Source organism: Onychostoma macrolepis, chromosome 23 (genome assembly GCF_012432095.1).
Source record: "Onychostoma macrolepis isolate SWU-2019 chromosome 23, ASM1243209v1, whole genome shotgun sequence".
In the NCBI taxonomy this organism is placed as follows: Eukaryota; Metazoa; Chordata; class Actinopteri; order Cypriniformes; family Cyprinidae; genus Onychostoma; species Onychostoma macrolepis.
Genome location: NC_081177.1, coordinates 14,772,478 through 14,795,601, shown reverse-complemented (window position 1 = coordinate 14,795,601; position 23,124 = coordinate 14,772,478). Strand labels below are relative to the sequence as shown.

The 23,124-nt window shown below is 38.4% G+C and overlaps 1 protein-coding gene across 1 annotated transcript in view; it reads right to left on the bottom strand.

Annotated features, from left to right (window-relative positions):
- Positions 1-23,124, bottom strand: part of lrp1ab (low density lipoprotein receptor-related protein 1Ab) — a 130,764-nt gene that overhangs the window by 2,323 nt on the left and 105,317 nt on the right. The window contains exons 51-88 of the mRNA XM_058762889.1: positions 22,845-22,961; positions 22,011-22,139; positions 21,730-21,852; positions 21,470-21,610; positions 20,498-20,685; positions 20,223-20,406; positions 19,963-20,048; positions 19,736-19,855; positions 19,431-19,618; positions 18,367-18,572; positions 16,107-16,295; positions 15,863-16,011; positions 14,837-14,930; positions 14,634-14,750; positions 14,428-14,547; positions 14,194-14,316; positions 10,801-10,926; positions 10,540-10,656; positions 9,648-9,754; positions 8,028-8,160; positions 7,780-7,902; positions 7,495-7,617; positions 7,271-7,402; positions 6,448-6,585; positions 6,200-6,319; positions 5,813-6,099; positions 5,553-5,731; positions 5,362-5,468; positions 5,139-5,258; positions 4,754-4,930; positions 4,491-4,631; positions 4,042-4,206; positions 3,762-3,923; positions 3,438-3,606; positions 3,176-3,277; positions 2,784-2,854; positions 2,506-2,599; positions 500-644 (exon numbers count right to left, since the gene is read on the bottom strand). Coding sequence (XP_058618872.1) covers positions 500-644; positions 2,506-2,599; positions 2,784-2,854; positions 3,176-3,277; positions 3,438-3,606; positions 3,762-3,923; positions 4,042-4,206; positions 4,491-4,631; positions 4,754-4,930; positions 5,139-5,258; positions 5,362-5,468; positions 5,553-5,731; positions 5,813-6,099; positions 6,200-6,319; positions 6,448-6,585; positions 7,271-7,402; positions 7,495-7,617; positions 7,780-7,902; positions 8,028-8,160; positions 9,648-9,754; positions 10,540-10,656; positions 10,801-10,926; positions 14,194-14,316; positions 14,428-14,547; positions 14,634-14,750; positions 14,837-14,930; positions 15,863-16,011; positions 16,107-16,295; positions 18,367-18,572; positions 19,431-19,618; positions 19,736-19,855; positions 19,963-20,048; positions 20,223-20,406; positions 20,498-20,685; positions 21,470-21,610; positions 21,730-21,852; positions 22,011-22,139; positions 22,845-22,961 — 5,312 coding nt within the window. The remainder of the gene's footprint in view (positions 1-499; positions 645-2,505; positions 2,600-2,783; positions 2,855-3,175; positions 3,278-3,437; positions 3,607-3,761; positions 3,924-4,041; positions 4,207-4,490; positions 4,632-4,753; positions 4,931-5,138; positions 5,259-5,361; positions 5,469-5,552; positions 5,732-5,812; positions 6,100-6,199; positions 6,320-6,447; positions 6,586-7,270; positions 7,403-7,494; positions 7,618-7,779; positions 7,903-8,027; positions 8,161-9,647; positions 9,755-10,539; positions 10,657-10,800; positions 10,927-14,193; positions 14,317-14,427; positions 14,548-14,633; positions 14,751-14,836; positions 14,931-15,862; positions 16,012-16,106; positions 16,296-18,366; positions 18,573-19,430; positions 19,619-19,735; positions 19,856-19,962; positions 20,049-20,222; positions 20,407-20,497; positions 20,686-21,469; positions 21,611-21,729; positions 21,853-22,010; positions 22,140-22,844; positions 22,962-23,124) is intronic.

The following is a 23,124-nucleotide window of genomic DNA, read 5'->3' as shown; positions in this document are numbered from 1 at the left end:
AACAATGGATATATCATTTAAAATTGGACGTTCTATTAAAATACGTTTAACACTCAAAATATTCTTACATAAGTCACAAACTGGTTTTTCCTCCCTTTTAAAATAAATATGAATGAGTGTCTCTTGAATGTCCAATTCAGCATCTTGTACATACAACCTGGCTATATCTATTTTCAAAACAGTAATTACTTCTTTCATTTACTACTGGATTCACCTCATTTAGTTTGTTGTATATGCATTCATTTAAATCCATTTGCCATTCATATATTAAACAAAACATTAAATTATTTTATAATTTAATATTAAACATTTTAGCACAAAGAACATTTCAACTGAAACTAATAATTACAAATTATACAATTTAAAATATACTATATTTATAATAATAAATAATATATTATTATTTATTACAGTAAATAATATTCTAAAAAAAATTAAAATGACAAAAATCTACTTAAGACCCCTACCAGGGGGTTGGAGAATAATATAAAAGTGTCACCTTATCTGGATCCAGAGTGAACTCAGAGTCCAGCAGCTCCCCTGCGTCATCGTCAGGCTCTCCTTCGTAAATCTTGTATGCTGGGTTCCCGATCTCAACGTTCATGGCTCCGTTGGTCATCCTCTGGTGCTGGAATCCTTTAGCGCTGCGGACACAAACACCAGTAAGCAGTTACATCTTTGTCCAAGCTTCTTCGCAACACACCTCTGCAGGCTGAGCCAAGGCACAGGAAGTTACACTCACACACACAAAGTAGCCTATCTCCAAGCAACTCACAAACACAGACACACAGCTACATCGACCAGGGTCTCTCCTGCCATATAAACACAAGTGCAAGGAGCCATGACACTTTGAGGAACCATCCATGTGCTTTCAGGTGGAGACTGCCAGCCAGAGTGAGCAACTCTGCAGGGTCTTAGAGAAAGCTGGATATCCACAAGACATGGTCCACTACGGTCAATGAGGAGCCAAACACTTCAAGCACAGCGACACTGCTCTCACAGACATATAAAACGGACACACGTCTACAGGATGGCGCGAGGAGGAGTGAGAGGGACAGGACGCAGCCCAGTGCTGCGTCTTGCACCAACCAGTTGATCTATTTTAGCTGTCGTCAATAGATCCCTGTGTTGAAACTGGTAAAAACCACAGGAATACCACAGTAACAGCACAGGATCAGGCAGGAGAAGCAGGGAGAAAGAGAGGTAGAGTATGATGATGGGGAGGAAGAGAGGAGAGGATGGACTAGGATGGGACCCTGCTGTTATAGAGTCAGAGTTACCGCGAACATCTGGAGCTGGGCTTGCCCCGCCTCACAGACCTGAGAGACAGAAAGATGCAGTTTAACCACAGAGAGAGAAAGTGAGAGAGTTGGAAATTGAGTTTAGTGTTAAATTAAAGCGGAATGAGGAGGAATTAATGCTCTAAAGCAGGGGTATTCAAACAGGGTACTGAAGTGGGTCTGCTAATTATCGTATGAGCTTAAGGCCGGGACATACCAAGCAGACTTCAAAGAATTAGCAGCGACAAAAGCCAACGGTGTCGTCGCCTTGCGTTGGCAGTGTCTGGACCAAAAAGCTGCGCTTCAAAACACTGCACAGGCTACAGCCGACTGCAAACTAACACATGCATTCTCTCTGCCTGTGTGAAAGGAATTAACTGTCTATATCAGAAGTTATCAACTGTATATATTCCTCATTCAAAAGGAGAAACCGAAACAGAGATGTATGCAGATATACTAAACGTAAACAAAGCAGCGCTTTCTTACCATTTTGAATACCAGTTATGTTAATAACTATCTTAATTTTAAGCAGCTCATGTTGCTATGAAAATATTTGCATATTGGGATGCTTTGGCAAGATCACGTAACATTAGAACAGCCTTCTGTCTGTGCAACTTTTATTTATTTGCTCGTCTTCATCACTGTTGCTTTAACTCGTTCGCTAAACTGAACATCCAATCAGAGTTCTCACTCTCGCTGATGGCCCCGACGTTGATTCAACACGTTGAATCGGGCTCGCCAACTTTAGACTAAATCCCGGCCTTTAGACTAAATTTTGTAGAAAAAATATGTATTCAACAAAAATACATTTTATAACATGATAATTAAAATCAATGTAGAATTACAATTATAAAATAAAAAAAAAAAATGTAAAAAAAAAATCATAATTTCATGTAAAATATCTCCTTTAATCAAACAAATATTTAAAAATGTATAATATAATCATACCCTTATCATACAAAATAATTATGTACAATTATTTCCTTCAGTCAAACAAATAAATTATATATATATATATATATAAAAATAATACTTATAACTATTATATAAGGTCTATCACAAAACTAAGGCCCTTGAACTGAAAGTCAAAGACCCCTGCTCTACAGCAAAATGAGGAAGATGACAGGAAACAAAAAGTCTGACCAATACACAAAATAATTTTGGCTATAGCCCTGGAGTGTCTCTGAGTTCCTTTGTACACACTGAAATTGTTATATGTACTTACCCACGCATTCTCTTCTTGTACCACAAGATGGCACCAACCACTAACAGTGCAAGTAAGAGCAGTAACATCACTGGGATGACCACTGACGGAGTATCTACACAAATAAACAATATGCATTATATTATACTATTGCCCAGATTATTATTATATTATTGCCCAGATTTCTTTATAGCAACAGGCATACAAAAAAGCTTTGCCAATGCGAAGCTTCTTTTGTTTATCTTGCCAAACTAAAATGGATATGAATCTGAGAGATGTAAAGAAATGCTGGCACTTACTTCCAGGGTCTGAGTTTTGAACAGGGGCGACATTGAGGTCACAGCGGAAACCTGACCAGCCCGTGTGACACCTACATAACACACACACACACACACACACACTTTACATTACTGGCAATCCTTATACAGGTTTTTAAGATCATACAACAGACAGGTTTGTCAGCTATCTCAAGTACAGAACTCAGGACATTTAGGTGGATTATCTTTTATCTGGGGTACCACAAGGTTCAGTACTAGGCCTATTTTTGTTTTCTATTTTATATATTCTATTTGCAGTCTAATTGTCCATTTTATGTGGATTTTATCTATTGGTGTTTTTCTTTTACTTTTGCCAACAAAACATTTGCAAGAACATAAAAGCAATTTCTTTTATACAGTTCTGTTCACTTTACCTGCACTGTGGCAGCATAGTATGAGGGTCTACAGAGCACTGGCCCTCAATGCAGAAGTCATCACAGGTGTAGCACGTAGGCCGCTGGATGTTATTAGCGCATCTACACAGAAGAACATAAATTATCATAGCACCCACATAAACAGCACACAACTGATCCATATTTATACGACTCCTTATTTCTAACAAGCTACTTGTTGGAAGACTATGCTTAATGTTGGAAGACTATGAAAGCCCAGAGAGTTGAATGTGCTGGTACATACTTGCATGTTATCCCGCTGCCTTGCACTTCACACTTGCCCGTACCACAGTATTCACACTTGTTCAGCTCACATTGTGGACCAAAGTATGACTCGGAACACTGGCAATGTTTAGTGCCGTTCATCATCTCCATACAAGTACCTCCATTCTTACAGAAGTCCTCACAATGACCTGCACAGATTGATTTCCGGTACTTATTTGACTTTGTTTCATTTATTAGTAAGACTTCTGTTTGGATGCAATAGCTAATAAAAAAAACATTAAGACAATGGAGATTTTAGAAAAGACTGAACCCTCTATTTAAAGTGACAAGCAGTTAAACTCACTGTACTGGCACTGGTCACCCAAGAAGTCCTTTGGACAACGGCAGGTTGGCTGGTTGCCCTGGTTGACAGTACAGTTGCCCCCATTCTGGCAGTAGTTGTTGCAAACATGCAGGTTACATTTGGGGCCAGTAAAGCCAGTCTGACAGCGGCAGGTGGGAGCACCTGAAGAGAGGAAACAAAGTGTTGCTGATGTATCTCTAAAGATAAAGGTGCAGAATCCTGGCCACAAAGGCACAATGTGTCTGTGAGTGTGTGTGTGTGTGTGTGTGTGTGTGTGTACCTGTGCGTGACGGGGAGCAGGTTCCTCCATTCTGACAGTAGTCTCTGCACTGGTTGATTTCACAGCGTTCTCCACTGTAACTGGTGGGGCAGCGACATTTGGGCTGGTTCCATGCTTTGAGGAAACAGCTGCCACCATTCTGGCACTGAACATTACATGTAGGAGCTAAAAGAAAAACATGTTAAAGATGACTTGTCTGAATGAACATAAGTTTTATACTTTAATCATGTTGAGAAATGCCTAAGAAATTAATTTATGCTCATGAAGTATCAGAAAAAAATATTTTAATATCATCAATGCATTCAATCAAGGTCAAAAATATGCATATACACAATATTTACCATGTAAAATGTTTTTTTCTTCTATATTTCAGTATAATAAGTAGCTTCAGCATTGTTCTGGCTGTGGTATAAAATGAATTAGGATATACTGTTAAATCAGGGTCTTACTGAAGGGGGACTGGGTCGCTGGTGGCACCTCCGTACAGGTACCGTTGTCAGGGATGTGGTCATTAGGGCAGGTGCACACTGGCCCACTGGGACTGAGTAAACACAACCATTCACACTTCTTCCTATCACATGGGTTAGTCACTGTAAAAAAACAAACAAAAAAAAAACAAACAAAAAAACCCCACCTATTAGATCGCAGAAAAAAAACACTCATATTCGCAGTCAGACCCTAAATAATGTGTCCAAATCACACAGACACTCACTCTCAGGCTGTTTGTAGCGGTGATATAGGACTATGTCAGTTGCGTGGTTGATGCCAGTGGTCAGATTCTCCGCCTGACCTTTGCCAAACTTGTTAACCCGGAAGACAAAGTTATTGGTGTAGGTAACACCATAAATGTAATCCTCAAAGATATCAATGCTGAAGGGGTGGAGGAGATCTGTAAGAAATTAAGAGAAGCTGATTAATGTTTACAATATTACTGTTTTGTACAGTTTTTTTTAACCATATAAATGGTAGCCTTTGTGAGTATTTAAAAAAAACAAACGTTTGAACGGTGGTGTATATTATTTTACAGCTAAATATACATTTTATCAGATACAGTCAAGGATGAGCTTTAATCCCAGAGCATAATAGCATTACTGAACTGTTTTTGATGTTGGATACAGCCACAACAGGGTCAGAGCCATCCAGACGCACACTGCCAATCATAGAGAGTTTGACATCTGCCCAGTACAGACGCTCATTGAAGTAGTCCACTGCAAGACCTGTTTTAAAAAAAGATGTATGCATTAACACAGATTTAATTTGAATACAGTGAACTAATTTCATGGATACGGATGGTTAAAAGCAGAATTGCGCTGGTAAGACCTGTAGGCCATTGGATGTTCTCATGGACCAGGATTTGTCTGAGTGTCCCATCCATGGCTGCCGTCTCAATCTTTGGATGATTCCCCCAATCAGTCCAGTACATGGTTCTGATATATGAAACAAAAATGATCTATTTGAAGCGATTCTACTGTAGAATTAACAAAACATACAGTACAGTTAACGCTTCTTACCCTCTCTGAGGATCCACTACAATGGCATAAGGCTCATCAATCATGCCAGAAATCAGCGTCTTCCTGTGCTGGCCTGAAATCTGAGCAACCTCGATCACATCACGTCCTGAATCGGTCCAGTAGAGGTTACCAGCCACCCAGTCTACTGCGATTCCACGTGGCATCTTCAAACCTGGAATCTAAAGAGGAGACAGGGAAAATTCAGAAAAGGTATCGCAAAGCATGAAGCTCAATATTCAACACTGAATGTCTTGACTTACATCGAGGTTGGTGACACTGCCCTCACTCTGCCTCGTGTTGCGGTGAGAGTTAGACGTAGGACCTGATGGCGAGGATGGAGAGGGCAGCTGGAAGCAGGAAATGCCAGACGTGTGCCAATTGGTCCAGAAAAGGCGGTTGGTTTTGACGTGCAAGTCCATGGCATCGATGCGCACATTGGCATCGCCCTGGAATGTCTGCTCATAAACCCACTTGCGCATATCAAGATTTAGACTGCGGATCTCGTTATCATCCGCAATGTAGAGGACCTGTTTACTAATGTTCTGACCTGCAGATGGACACAAAAAAAGTTTTTGATAGGTGAATCCATTGGAGAGGATGCACAACTCTTAAGACAAAGTGATTTAAAGAATAAAATCAGCACATACTGTCAGCCTTGCATGTGTTGTTAATCCTGGTGAAGTATTTGTGGCAGCTGCACTTGTGGGAGCCCTTGGTGTTGTTACATATGTGAGAACACACACCGAACTGCTTGCACTCATTCTTATCTAAAAAAAGAGAACACAACAATTTACCAAATGTTGATTTGCACATTGCAGGTGGTGACACTGTAACCTTCACTGACATTAAAAGAAAGTCGTGATGGCACTGCTTTTTAAGATGGCAGACCATGTACCTTCACAGGTGTTGTGTCCAACGCTCTGGAAACCCTGTTTGCAGGAGCAGAATGTGTCTGTGCCGTTGGAAACGCAGTGAGCCTCATCGCCATCTCCACATAGAGATTTGTTACTCTTACAGTCGTTCAGCATTGTGTCTATAAACACACAGACAGACACATGAAGTCAATTCAATCTGGATTTAAGAGCCCTTTCTAAATATCAAACTATAAAATCAAAGCGGATTTTATCCACAAAGACTGACTCTGGCATTATGACAAACTATTAAAAGTAGATGGTGAAATGTGTTAATTAAAATACTCAAAAATAGAATTTCATTGTCAATTTGAGATTAATACATTTTATATGACACTAGGGCAGGGCGGTATATCGAGTTTGTACGATATATTGATATATCTTTTTTTATAAGCGATACGGTATGAAGCAATGCCATTAATATTGATACACAGTAGTTTGATACGAGCACATCTGAAAAAATATCTAGGGAGGACACAGACTGAATTGCTGCGGAGAAAGTGCAGAATACAATTTGTTCTAAACATGTGACAAGCGTTACGAGATATACCGCAAATCAGCCAAAAAAAAATACCGAGATTTTTGCTCATATTACCCAGCCCTATATGACACCAATGGATTTTTACGACTTGGAAGGTGTACGTTTTTTTTCCCCCATTAAATTTTAGGGTTTAGCAAATTTTTTGATAAATTTTGCTAATTATTTTTTCACCAAGAAATATTTTTTAATTACAATTCCTTTATATGGTTCTCAATGATCATGGGATTCCTGCACATTACTGTACTATACAGATGGCAGCATCTTACCTGTCTTGCAGCCAATCTCATCTGATCCGTAATCTTCACAGTCATTAAAGAAGTTGCACCGCAGGTTGGCACTGATGCATTTGCCATTGCTGCACTTGAAATGGTCTTTATCGCATGTGGATGTGTGGTCTCCTATATAAACATGAACCATGTCAAACAGGTCATGAAAACACTCAGTGAGTCTGACATAAAATCATTGAGGCATGTCAGAGCAAAAGACTCACCACAGTTGGTCTCATCTGAATTGTCTCCGCAGTTGTCCACACCATCACAGCGCTTGCCACTCCAGAGACATACGCGATTATTCCGACAACGGAAATTTCTAGTAGGTGGGCACTGGAAGCTTCCTGAATTATAGAAAGGAAGAAGTTTACATTTTGAGCTTGCCATGTTTTAATGTTATTTTTCTATTCATCACCAACAAAACACTGCAAATGTATTGTAAATATTTGTCATTGACGCGGATCATTTTTATTACAATTCAACTGTGTGTGTGTGTGAGTTCTTACTGCATTCTTCAGGGTTCTCATCAGAGTTATCTCCACAGTCATCCTCCCCATCACACTTCCAGGACAGCGGCTTACACAGAGTGTTATTACACTGGAACTCATCATGGGGGCAGTGCCGTGCCACTGAAAGAGAGAGGAAAAATAATAAATAAATAAATAAAAAGTGAGATACATGAGATTGTATTTTAAAAAGGACATTTGACACATAAATAAGCCCATTTCAGAAAGATGCAGACATGCATACTCACCAGAAATATCACAAATCTCTTCATCACTGCCATCAATGCAGTCAGCATCAGCGTCACAGCGCCAGCGAAGCGGAATACAGTGACCATTCTTACACTGGAATTGATCTTCCTCACACTTCAGATCACAGCCATGCTGAGAGACACAATAATATATGTACTGAGTTTAATATGTAATATTACAATAAAGTACTGAGTGTCACAAATTGACTTACTGTATGTAGTAACCAGTGGTGCAACAGATTGCAAAACTCATGGTTCGGATCATACTACGGATTTTGAGTCACGGATCGGATCAGCAAAAAAAAAAGTTTGCTTTTCATTAATTACTAAAAGCTTACTTTAAGTACTTCTATACCCCAGCAGAAACTACTAGCTTAACTACTAAAGTCAGTAATAAAACACGAACAATTACACAAATTACAAGCATAGAAGAACAGCCTACAAAAAAATTATAAATAAAGACAGTAACAGTAGTATTCAGGTGCAGAAATGTAAAAATTAAGTGTTAAACAACAATAATGCTTACTGCATAAGTTAAATACAGATTAATCTTTGTTAAAGCTGTTGTGTTGTTTGATCAGCAGACAGAAGCAGGCATTTCTAGGCTGCTGTCTCTTTAAGACTAAATGCACGGACTTAATACTGACACACATCCAGTTTCTTTCTCAGATGTGTGTGTTAACTTAAGACATAATCGACTGTGTTTACCAGAGTACTTGGCAAAACGGGTATTTTAACATAACTTTGTGTATATGTATCCATCCGTTTGAGGTGTTGTCTGAAACGCGCCTCTTTCTCTCTCTCTCTCTGCGTGCGCACGCTTCAGTGTGTGTGGCAGTGGCTGAGCACAGAAAACGGTGTGCAAGTACAGATTCGACTTCTCCTTCATCTGTAAGGTCTGAAATTGCTTTAATGTGTAAATTGGCAAGACAAAACGTGCAAATGATAAACTTTCACTCTATGATGGTTAAACTTAACAGTTAATCCGCGAATCACATGCGTGCCGATCCGTGGGGACTGGTCCGTACGGATCACGGATCATCTACGATCCGTTGCACCCCTAGTAGTAACCACAAAAACAACTAGCTAGCTTGTAACTGTTGCTTCTTAGCTGGAAGCAACAGTTACAAATGTCTTAAACATGGATTCAGCTGCTTGCACACTCATTCTGATGGCACCCATTCACTGAAGATGATCCACTGCTGAGCAATGTAAATGTATAAAATGTAAATTTCTCCAAATCTGTTCTGATGAAGAAACAAACTCATTTACATCTTGGCCTGAAGGCGTGTACATTTTCAGCAATTTTTCATTTTTAGGTGAACCATTCCTTTGAAATGCTTCCCTTTGTAAAGAAATTAATATGCAGAGTTTATTTTGGTCTACAAAAGGTTTTTTAAATCATGAGAAATAAAAATGTGTGAAGTGTGTTCAAACTAAAGACAAATTTTTCCATATAATTCAGGAAGAATCACTTGGTTCGCTAGAAACTTCATTTCGGGTAAATGGAGGAACATTGCATTTAAGCTTTGAATAAACGGTCCCTTGATTATTGCAGTTTATAGACTGGCTATACCCAATTTATATGAGATGGTGAAGCAGGCCAGTGAACTGCAGTACCTCATCAGATCCATCTGAACAGTCATGATCTCCATCACACTTCCACCTCCCAGCAATACAACGGCCGTTAGTGCAGGAAAACTCACTTTCAGAGCACTGACGTGGCACTAGTAGGGAGAGAGAGACACAAATGTAAATATTGAAGAAAAACCAGACAGCACAATAACTACAACAACTACAAGGAAAACAGGAGGATAGAAAGGGACAAATTTCAAGACAAGGTCTATAGGTCAGCTTAGAGAGTGAGAAATATTACCAACACATTCAGAGTTCCCACATAATGTTGATCTTATATATATCTATATATATGACCATGGGAAGTTGGGAACCCTACTAATTAGTTCAGAATCATTGTAAACACTTTCATTTTAAAGACAACAAAACCACAGTAAACACAAAACAAACCCAAATCAAACTTATTCAAGTTTCAAGATCCGAGCGTATAAACACAATTGTTCACCGCTAGAAGCTTCACTATTTCATTTCGAGGAGGAAAATGAACTATATCATTTCTCCACTAGGGGGCAGAAGCTGCAATTGGCAACTTCTGTCACAAACACGAATGGAATCAAGGGGAGATGAGAAGAGAGGAGAAGGAAAGGGAGCCAGGAATAGGTAGGTGGTTTGGAGGGAGGAGAGACCTACCTCTGAGTCAAGCCAATGGGTCAGTGTGAAATGAAGAATAGAGACAACATGAAGTGAGATGCATCAGTGAGCAACGTGAGTGAGTCATGACATAGGACAAATACCCACAATGCCTCCCACAGACATGTGTGATGGTCACAAATAATAATAAACCACTAGATTCACTTATATAACTGGCTGTGAGTATCCATGCAGTCTCAGGTGTGCAAGCAGGAATGCTAAGGTCATTGACGGTTGAGATACATACCGCACTTCTCTTCATCTGAGTTATCGCCACAGTCATTGTCATAGTCACACTGCCAGCGGCCCGGCACGCAGCGGTTGTTCTTACAGCGGAATTGGTACGGCTCACATGTTCTCTCATCTACCTCAAGAAAAAAATTTAATTATTCACTTTTATCAAATTAAATAATCAGAATATAATTATTCATTTGTACACACTTCCATGAGGTATCAACATTTTGAAATCAATAAAAGGTATAAATAGAGAAAATGAAGGCTGTCGCACCGCACTCCTCTTTAGGTTCATCCGAGCCGTCTCCGCAATCGTCCTCTCCGTCACATGTCCAGCGGGACGGGATACAGCGGCCCGAGTCCTTACAACGGAACTCATCCACACCGCACTTCATCTGAGCTGCAGAAAACACAAACCGCTTTAATTAGGACTGTCAGTTTAATTTACTTGGTTATTTTATGCCATATTATCATCCAAGGCTATTTTTGTAGCAAGAACAAGATAAAATCAGTTAAAAAATAGGTAAATAAACTATTAACTATTAACTATTAAATTATTATTATATATAAGTAGTGATGTTAAATCGATTGCACTGTGTACATTTTTACACTCACATGTATAGATTTGAGAAATATACAGTGAGGAAAATAAGTATTTGAACACCCTGCTATTTTGCAAGTTCTCCCACTTAGAAATCATGGAGGGGTCTGAAATTGTCATCGTAGGTGCATGTCCACTGTGAGAGACATAATCTAAAAAAAAATCCAGAAATCACAATGTATGATTTTTAACTATTTATTTGTATGATACAGCTGCAAATAAGTATTTGAACACCTGAGAAAATCAATGTTAATATTTGGTACAGTAGCCTTTGTTTGCAATTACAGAGGTCAAACGTTTCCTGTAGGTTTGCACACACTGCAGGAGGGATTTTGGCCCACTCCTCCACACAGATCTTCTCTAGATCAGTCAGGTTTCTGGCCTGTCGCTGAGAAACACAGTTTGAGCTCCCTCAAAGATTCTCTATTGGGTTTAGGTCTGGAGACTGGCTAGGCCACGCCAGAACCTTGATATGCTTCTTACAGAGCCACTCCTTGGTTATCCTGGCTGTGTGCTTGGTCATTGTCATGTTGGAAGACCCAGCCTCGACCCATCTTCAATGCTCTAACTGAGGGAAGGAGGTTGTTCCCCAAAATCTCGCAATACATGGCCCCGGTCATCCTCTCCTTAATACAGTGCAGTCGCCCTGTCCCATGTGCAGAAAAACACCCCAAAGCATGATGCTACCACCCCATGCTTCACAGTAGGGATGGTGTTCTTGGGATGGTACTCATCATTCTTCTTCCTCCAAACACGTTTAGTGGAATTATGACCAAAAGTTCTATTTTGGTCTCATCTGACCACATGACTTTCTCCCATGACTCCTCTGGATCATCCAAATGGTCATTGGCAAACTTAAGTCGGGCCTGGACATGTGCTGGTTTAAGCAGGGGAACCTTCCGTGCCATGCATGATTTCAAACCATGGCGTCTTAGTGTATTACCAACAGTAACCTTGGAAGCGGTGGTCCCAGCTCTTTTCAGGTCATTGACCAGCTCCTCCCGTGTAGTTCTGGGCTGATTTCTCACCTTTCTTAGGATCATTGAGACCCCACGGTGAGATCTTGCATGGAGCCCCAGTCCGAGGAGATTGACAGTCATGTTTAGCTTCTTCCATTTTCTAATGATTGCTCCAACAGTGGACCTTTTTCACCAAGCTGCTTGGCAATTTCCCGTAGCCCTTTCCAGCCTTGTGGAGGTGTACAATTTTGTCTCTAGTGTCTTTGGACAGCTCTTTGGTCTTGGCCATGTTAGTAATTGGATTCTTACTGATTGTATGGGGTGGACAGGTGTCTTTATGCAGCTAACGACCTCAAACAGGTGCATCTAATTTAGGATAACAAATGGAGTGGAGGTGGACATTTTAAAGGCAGACTAACAGGTCTTTGAGGGTCAGAATTCTAGCTGATAGACAGGTGTTCAAATACTTATTTGCAGCTGTATCATACAAATAAATAGTTAAAAAATCATACATTGTGATTTCTGGATTTTTTTTTTTTAGATTATGTCTCTCACAGTGGACATGCACCTACGATGACAATTTCAGACCCCTCCATGATTTCTAAGTGGGAGAACTTGCAAAATAGCAGGGTGTTCAAATACTTATATATATTACATACAGTGAGGAAAATATGTATAATATAAATCACATGTATATATACACACACACACACATATATATATACACATACATATACACACACATACATACATACATACATACACACACACACACACACACACACATATATAAAAAGATGTAAACAAACTTATTTTGGATGCGATTAATCGCAATTAATTGATTTGACAGCCCTAATTATAAGTCGATATATGCGGGAGACAAACAGGATAAATAAATTATATACATAATAGGGGTGGGAATCTTCAGGCACTTCACGATCCGATCCGATTCCGATTCTGAGAGTCACGATCCGATTCCAAAACGATTCTTGATCTACATTTTTTCCCCAATTGATTCTTCTGCTGTGCAAATACATCTTTACAACTTTACATTTTACCCAAAACTGCAGTTTCTATGCTTTTTGTTTATAGTTGGAATCTCTGTGTGTCAGTAATGCCATCTTAAAAATAGGGGTGTGAATCTTCACTGGTTTCACGATTCAATTCAATTATGATTATCATTATCAACTCAATATCACGATGCGTCACATTCTCAGTTTTCAATATTACTGCACATGGCTACATTTTCATACAAATTTTATATCAAATTTATTTCGTGCAAAATTTACTTTCTATTTTTAATTATATAAGCAGGCTACTTTTTAAAAAAATTACTTATTTAAAACAAGTGTTCTTTAAGTATCCAAAAGTTTACAGACTGGGTTTTTCTTTTTTCCTCAGCATTATTGCTGTTTGATTATTACTGATGAGATCATAGACAGTGGCAGCTTTAACAGTTAATCTATTTCGATATATCAGATGTTTTGTCCTGCTCTGAAAACATAACTGACTGTGTGCAGCCTACATCAATTTCACATAAAAGTATTCAAAAATGCAAGTGCATTTAACCGCAGCTGCAATTGAGCTTCAGGACAAACAAACACAAAGCACACGTGAAAGTCCGTCAGTGCGCGAGTTTTGTGCATCTAATAGTACTGCATTCCAAACGGCAGAAATGAAAGCATATCTAAAGTAAAACACGGCGGGTGGAAGCACACACTGTCAAGCAATGCACACGTGTCTCTCAGCGCAAATTCTGTGCAATGAAGCCCGTCGCGTCTCTAGTGCGCACACATGCCATATGCGGGGGAAAAAAAAAGAATCCTTGAAGAGAGAATCGCGATGCATTGGAGAATCGATTTTTTCTCTCACCGCTAATACATAAAGATAGTAAACTTGAGATAAAAACACTACATTAAATATATCGTTTAAAGAAATTTCTGAATAAAGTCATCTGATGACATTAAAAGCAGTACAGCAGTTTGTTTGCTGATTTAAAAAAAGCAAAGCAGTCTAATCAAAGCAGTCAAAATAATACATTGGCAATATCAATATTTACCACCAAATTAAGATAAAAAGTGGCTTTAGATGGTTTTTATTTCCTTACTGCAGTTGGCTGGTTCATCGGATTCGTCAACGCAGTCGTAGTCTCTATCGCACACCCAGACTCGTGGTATACAGCGTTTGGTGATGGCACACTGGAACTGGTTAGGAGCACAGGTCACCTCAGCTACAAGACAACACAACGACACTCAGCCAATCAGCTCATCAGAAAACAGCCTCATGCATAGTGTAAATATCAAAATTTTTCAATTAATGAGAGATATAGGACTAGACTTACGACAGTCCTTTTCATCTTCTCCCTGGCCGCAGTTGTTCTGACCGTTACAACGCAAGATTCCAGGGATACAGCGACTAGGATGCGAGCACTTAAACTGACTGGGCAGGCAAACGTGGATGTCTGAACGAGGACAAAAATTAGTGTTCATTAAGCAAATGTCCTAAAGATGATTATTTCAGTTCTACACAATTGCTTGGGGATCATACCACAGTTGGCTTCATCAGAGTTGTCCTGGCAGTCGTTGTCTCCATCACAGATGTAAGCTGGGTTGGTGCAGAGACCTGTGCCACACTGGAACTGGCCTGGTCTGCATTTAAACTCAGCTAAAACCCAAGAACAGATAATTTGAGAATGTTATATATGTTTGAGCGTCCATGGCATCTCTCACAGTTAAAGCTCTTGTACTTACGGCAATCTGCAGGTTCATCTGAGCGGTCTCCACAGTCATCCTCAGTATCACACTTCCACCAGAAGGGAATGCACTTATCATTCTTGCAGACAAACTACAGTCAGAGAGGAAGGAGAGAGAGCACAGACAATTAGCTGAGAGTCATTTCTGACAAGGACATGTCCAGGCCATATTGCACTTCAAAATCATAAGAAAGGTCCTTTTTTAGGACAATTTGGTTTTTTGCATGGTGACATTTTCATTTCAGTTTGACTACACAATTTTTAACTCTACTTCTCATTACCAAAATGCAAAAAAAAGAAAAGAAAAAGAAATAAATAATAATAAGTCATTACTGTATCGCAGTGCTATTTTAATATTATAGCTGTTATAGTTTATAACATTTTTTATTTTTTTTTTATTTTCAGTTTTCATTTTAAGTTTAGTCATTTTGTTGTGATTTTGTAATTTCTAAAAAGATTTCTACTATAATATTATACATATTTATAATGCAAATAAATATCAATTTTTATTATCAGTTTTAGTAATTTTAGTACTTCAAATTAAATTAGTTTTTTTTTTTATTTAACTTATTTCAAAATTGTGTTTAGTTAATTTTTTCCCCCATTTAATATCTATTTTTCAGTTTTATTTTTAATTAAACTTTTTTTAACAGTTTTTTTTGTTAATGATAACAACATGTTAATGAAGAAGAAAGTTATTTATTATTTTAAAATCATTTATTAGGACTACTAATGTGTTGTTAATTAATGTATTTAGTTAAGAAATAAAGAAATACTACAGCATTCTTTTTCTTATTTAAATCATCATAAATTAATAGCAGTACAATAAACACTGACAATGTTGAAACACTTGTGATAAATCTCAACACTTTTGTAGTTAATGTGTTAGCACTTTCAGTACCTTTACAATGCAAATTAAATAAGAACCACCATTAAGAATAATGAATATTACAAGTAAAATGTGCAGGCATTCTGCATTTCGGGAAAATGTTTGCTTATTTGTGCCAAACTAACACACACAAACCTGGCTGGCTGTACAGTTGGACAGACACTGTTTTCCATCAGCAGCCAGATAGAAGTTGGTGGGACAGGCACACTTGTAGCCTCCTCCGGGTGAGAGCAAACACAGGTTACTGCAGCCACCATTATCCACCTGACACGGGTGACCTGACACTGCAATCACAAGAGCATTACAGAGGAGAAAGCTCAGAAACCACATCAAACACTGCAGGAACATTTCCATTCACAGCACGTGTGTATCTTCTCACCCTCAGGTTGTCTGGAGGGATGATAGATGTGTAAGTCCATGGGTCTGTGCAGGGTGCTGATCAACACGGTCTTGTTGGTGCCCAGGGTTTTGTGAGCTCTGTTAATGGACTTGGTCTCCCAGTCGGTCCAGTAGATGTACTCCTCAAATAGAGTCATGGCAAAGATATGAGGGATGTCTTGATTCAGCACTGTGCGGAAGAGAACACAAGACCCATATTTAATAAAGCAACAAACAGAATATTGAAATAAGGGTGAAACTGTATTTTATCCTTCAGATTTGAATGGATCATGAAAAGCAGTTTATAGTATCACTGGTTAATATCAAACTTCCCATCTTCATGGCCTTGATTACATTAGCAAAAAAATAACTTCACAGAAATTAAGCATGAGTGACAGACCAAACACATTAACCAATATTTTTAGGCTATTTTCATGGCATGAAATGTACACATTTTAAAGCCACAATATGTAAGATTTTTTTATTAAAATATCCAAAAACCACTAGAACGGTGTTATATATTTTGCTGACTTGTGTTCTTGCATTATCCCAAATGTTGTTTCGAAGAATGTTTAAATCTAGAGAAATAAGCAATTTTAACTAGTGACACGGACCATATCCTTGCGTCGCCTGCCAATGACCTCATACATCCTTGACTTTCCGGTTTTATTTTGTAGAAAACATGGAAACCCAAAAGACGCTTTAATGTGTTATGCATTTTATTAGACAGGTGATGACTGCACATTGACCCTGCGTCCCAATGTTCATACTATCTATCCTAAATAGTATGTGAGATTACAATAAATGTGTCCCAAAGCATAGTATGTTGAAAAGAGTATGCCTAAAGTCCCCGGATGGTCTACTATTTCAGGTCAATTTTTGAAGTGTGGATCCGTGCACACTCTAATGGCTAAAATTGCCCACAATCCATTGCGCTTTGGAGAAGGATTCGGTCCAGAACTACAAACACGATTAAAACGCATTAGAAAAACTACAAACGTGGCAAATGCGCGCGATCGACAGTTAGGTAGAGAGGTTTACAAAAAGGGGTTTGAGTTACTAATAATCAACATTTAACCTGGTAAAAAAATATTTATTTATTGTTATCCGTGTTATATTTCATCTGCAACAGCAATGTGAATTTTTATAAACATCATATTTCTGTAACACAGCGCTGAATTTTCAGCATCATTACTCCAGTCTTCAGTGTCACATGATCTCTCAGAAATCATTTGCTTCATATTTTCTTTGAAGAATACAAAGTTAAAAAGAGCAGCATTTGTTCAAAATAGAAAGTCTTTATGACTTTTTATTCATTTAACACATCCCTCCTTAATAAAAGTATTAATTTCGTTAAAAAAAAAAAGAAAGAAAAAATGTACTGACCCCAAACTTTTGAATAGTATTGTATATTGTAACAAAAATTGTTTTTTAAATAAATGCTGTTCTTTTTAACTTTTTATTAAAATCACAGAATCCTAAAAAAATCTGAAGCAGCACAACGGTTTCCCACATTGATTATAAATCAGCATATTAGAATGATTTCTGAAGGATCATGTGACACTGAAGACTGAAGAAATGATGCTGAAAATACAGCGCTGCGTCAGAAAAAAATTATATTTTAAAGTATATTAAAATAGAAAACCTTTATTTTAAATTGCAATAATATTTCACAAAATAACAGTTGTTGTTTTATTTTCCTTGATCAAATAGATACAGCCTTCAAGAGCAGAAGAAACTTCTTTAAAAATCTTACTAATCCCAAACTTTTGAGCGGCAGTGTATATGCATGCATGCATATATATATATATATATATATATATATATATATATATATGCGCTAGATTAACTGTGGTGGAAGTTTGCATGAATCTTATTACATTGTTTAGAAATAATATTGATTTCCTGGCATCTCCTGACTTTAGCAGCACAAAGAGACAGTGAGGTTTCAAAGTCGAACCCTTTCAATCTAGGACAGAGCTAGCATGTTCTTGCATAAGCTTTCTGAATATGAGGAATTCATATGGAAATAAACCTCCTCCTCACTGCCTGTCTTTTGCACATACCAGTCTCAAAAACAATAGATCGACTGTAATATTACATAATACAGACCATCTATGATGTCATTTATTGGCGACATGAAAGCTGGGTCACTCCTTTGTCTAAACTAATTGCCTGAAGACAAATGACCTCATAAGCATTGTGTGTGTGTTCTGTGTGTGTTTGTGTGTGCGTGTCTGTATGTGTATGTTTGTATTCACCAATGTGTCTGTTGGATCCATCCAGGCTGGAAAAAGCTATGTAGTCTTCACGAGCATCTGCCCAGTAGATGCGGTCGTTAATAAAATCTAGTGTCAAGCCGTTCGGCCATGTGATCTTATCTTGAATGATGATGTGGCGATCTGTGCCATCCATGCCGATGCGGCCAATATGTGGCACATCACCCCAGTCTGACCAATACAGATACCTGGAAATAATAAATCCCCAAAGTCAAACAAGCTCATAACGTGTCAAGTATAAATTAATTATTTAAAACAACAACATATTCACATAGATCCATTAAGAGAAAATACTAGGGTATTCTATAATTATCTTACAAATATTTTATTTACATTTAGAACATTAATTTATTTAAATTAAAAATTTTACATTAAATATATATACAAGATCAACATTACGTGGGAACTCTGAATGTGTTGGTAATATTTGTCACTCTCGAAGCTGACCTATAGACCTTATAAATAAAACTTTTATGTGTGTGTAAAAAATGCTAAATTTGTAAATGCACTCATCTGAGTCTTTGAAGGATTTTCTAGGAAAATACTAATATGCAATTTCAAATAATTTGACAAGTTACTCAGAATATCATGTAATTTGATCACAATTCTAATATACTCACAACCCTAGAAAATAAATAAAATAAACTAGCAATTACTGGGATAGTCAGACTGGCTTACATTTACATTTACATTTACATTTAGTCATTTTGCAGACGCTTTTATCCAAAGCGACTTACAATTTGGGGAACACATGAAGCGATTCATCTTGAAGAGGCAATTCGACAAAGGAAGTGCTTGTAACACCAAGTCTCAGGCATTGTTTAAATAAGTACAAGCTAGCAAGGGAAGGAATAAGTAAGGAGAAAGATTTTTTTTTTTTTTTTTTTTTATGTGTAGGTTGAAGTCAAGTAGTGTCGAAGAGATGAGTTTTCAGCTGTTGCTTGAAGATTGACAGGGATCCAGTACTCCGAATATGGGTGGGAAGATCATTCCACCAGCATAATACATGGTGTAAGATCAGGAACTGTTAGGGAAATGACTCTCACCCATTCCTCACATCTACAGCCACGGCTCTGGGCTCTCGCAGGCCGTTGTTAACCAGCACACTTCTGTAAGCTCCATTCAGCTTAGAAACCTCAATTGTGTCGCGGCCCTTATCACACCAGTACAGGTTTCCCCCGACCCAGTCCACAGCCAGACCATCAGGGTTACTCAGAGAGGTTCTGTGCAACACCTATCCAACAGTCAATCAAAAATGGCCAATCAGAACAAGATGACATAGGAAAAATTAATTTTATCAGAGGTAGAATTATATTTTTAAAAATGAGAGAATCATCAAATCTACACAGACCTGCACGTTACTGCCGTTGATGTTCATGCGACGGATCATGCTGCCTTGTGTTGTCACGTCAGTCCAGTAGATCATCTGCTCTGCATAATGATAGTCCAGAGCCACTGCGTTATTGAGCCCCTGTTAACACAAACACAATCAGTACACAAAATAGTAACAGACAATTAGCAACTTTAGAAAATTACAATAGTCTACAAATAACATCTTTAGGCTGACAGCCACCTCACCTGTTTAATCAATGTGTAGTTAGATCCATCCAAGTTGAGTTTTCGCAGGTAGTAGCGGTTCGCGAAGATAAGGAAAGGTTCCTCATCTGAAATGTAAGCAACACTCCTATAGTAAAGCAGACTTTGAAACAGATACTCAACAACTTTAAACATTTTAGCTAGCAATGCCATTTGTACAGCACATGACATTCTGTATTGTATACTTTTTACGCTGAGAAAGAGTAACCTAGAACATAATAAAACAAGGGGAGAGGGCTCACCAGATGTTGATTTGCAGCTGGTGGGGTCGTCGGGACGTGGCACAAAGCCATCGACACAGAGACAGTGGAAGCTACCATGCGTGTTGATGCAACGCTGAGCACAGGGGTACGTGGTGGTGCACTCGTCCACATCCACACACGTCTTCCCATCTTGCTTCAGACGGAAACCTGGACGACACCGGCACTGCAGGGGCCGGGCATGAGGCATGTCATGTATTCATTTGCAATTCATTTGCAAAAGTATGACGTGCAAATAAGGAAAAGTATAAACGTACCTTGAAGCCGATCTTGAGATCTTCACAGTGCTGTGAGCAGCCGCTCAGCTTACCATTGAGACATTCATTGATGAAGCAGTTGTTCTCGTCAGAGCCGTCGCCACAGTCATTGTTACCGTCACACAGCAATGTCTCGTTCACACACTTGCCATTGGTGCACAGGAAGGCAGTGTCATTACAGCGCCTCTCTATGGATAAAAACAAAACAACAACCCATCACATTTCTGTTCTGGGGCCAATGAATATCAGTGTATTATGCGTTGTTTGGTAATATTATAGCACTATACAACGGTAGAGAACAATATCATATTTATGTACCATAGTGTTTGCATTTACATGGAACTCCAAAAGAACTTCAATGAACACCGTGGTTCTTTTGGAACTTTAGTACTTGGTGTAATAGATTTTAAAAAGTCCAATTAATGCTGTAAGAGTTCATCCATAACCAGATATTCATAAAGTCCCTCCAACCCAGTCAGCGATCCAGAATTAATACTGCCACAGGAAGTTGTGGCTCTAATGAAGCAGTGAATTGAACGGCATTAAGCTCCTTTAACACACTACATTACACACCTGGCATACTTCCAAGAACCCATAAGAGCCTGTTTATTACCACAAGTTTTTATTGTTAGACACACGACTGTAATATAACCCTGCGCTTTCCAATTTCACACACATTTGCATTCAAAGACAAGATCATATTATGATTAAAGGCATAAAAAGAGAAATAGTGACAGAAGGTATTGGTATGTGGACAATTTATCAGTGAGATGAAGAGTGGCAAAAATATTTAAAATAGCTCAAAATTATGTATCTTTGTTGTATTTTTAATGAAATATTTTTTAAATTGTACTCGTTTTATTAAAAATATGTTTTATTTAATATTTGTTACAGCCAGTAGAAAAGTAAATGGTGTGGCAACAGCCTTCAGAAGAGGGGTTTTTGTTCCCACTTTGAGGTTACCATACTCACCCGAGTCTGTGCAAAGTGGGTTTTTGGGAGCTTCATCCGATTGGTCTCTACAGTCAAACTCTCCATCACACTCCCAGTTCTTCTGCTTCAGGCACTGGCCATTAGCACAGCGGAAATCATTCGGTCCACATGTGGGATATTCTACATTATGAAAGGAAAGACAGCATCTGACTTAATATATGATTCACTGTGTGGGTCTGTGTGACTAATAATAAAAAATAACACTAAAAACTGCACTAAAATGGACACCACATGCTTACCACACTCAGGCGATTCATCAGAGCCATCGCGGCAGTCAATGTCATGATCGCACATGAAGTTTTTGGGAATACACTGATAATTCTGACACTGGAACTCCAAGTCATCACAGGTCTTATTGAAAACTTGAGTGAGAGAATAAAGAGATACATAGAAATAAACAGTAAGAAATAAAGAGAGTGATTACATTACACTTGCAATAGTTTCTTCCAAGGATTTTGTAACTTAATATAGGTAGATTGTGTTCCATGACACAAAATAAGCAGTTCCTCTTGCAACTCACCACAACCAGCCTTAATGCCCTCATCTGCACCATCAGGACAGTCCTTGTCCCCGTCACACTTCCAGCGCTGAGAGATACACATGTGAGAGCCAGGACACTGGAATGCCTCTGGACTGCAAGTCTTTGTCTCTGAAAGAGATACATAAACTCATTATTACTTACATATTCCATATCAGCCTTAACTAGATTGACATTGAGATTCATCAAGGCTAATATATAAAGACAAAAACTGAAAGTTTGTAGCCACTGACTTCCATAGCATTTTTTCAATTTTTCCAATGGCTACTATCAACTGTTTGGTTATCAAAATTCTTCAAAATATCTTCAATTGTGCTCAACAGAAGAGAGAAAAAAAAACAAAAAAACATACAGGTTTGGAAAAAACTGGACTTGATGACGACAATTTTCATTTTTGGGTGAACTATCCCTTTAAATAGCATAGAGGTTCTCAGTTGTTTTGAAATTACACGGTCACAGATATGAGGATGAAAACGATGCTTAATGCAAATAATAAAATGCAACCAACCATATAGTCATGCATAGTGAGATCAGCTAAATAGCTTTTAAAAGGGGCAAAACACTACTGTTGTTCTGTTGACGTCAAATGCGGTGCGTCCAAACAAACTCAACGGTGGCACAAATTCTTCAATTGGTAACTCGCCAAATTAAACAGATGCCAACATGGCCAGATCGCGTGACATCCTCAAAAACCATGAACAAAGGTAAAAGTATGACCCACAGCGCATTAAATATGTGTTCACTTGCAGTGAGGATAAACACGGTTTATTTGGGGTCAGAGCTTTGTTTGTTGATGTAAGTTATAATGTGACTCACTGCATTTGCTGTCCTCATCAGTGCTGTCTCCACAGTCATCAGCACCGTCACACACCCAGGATTTGGAGATACAGCGATGGTTCCCACACTCAAACTGATTTGATGCACAGAACTTATCTGAGAAAACAAGAGTAAACAAACTTAATGTCGAAGAATCTAAATATGATAACTTAAGTATCAGGTGTACCTGTGGTCAGGATCAGAAATGAACTAGAAGAATTGTGTCAATAATGCCCAAGATACTTAAAATACCTCTGTTCTTTAAAAACAGTGATATAAT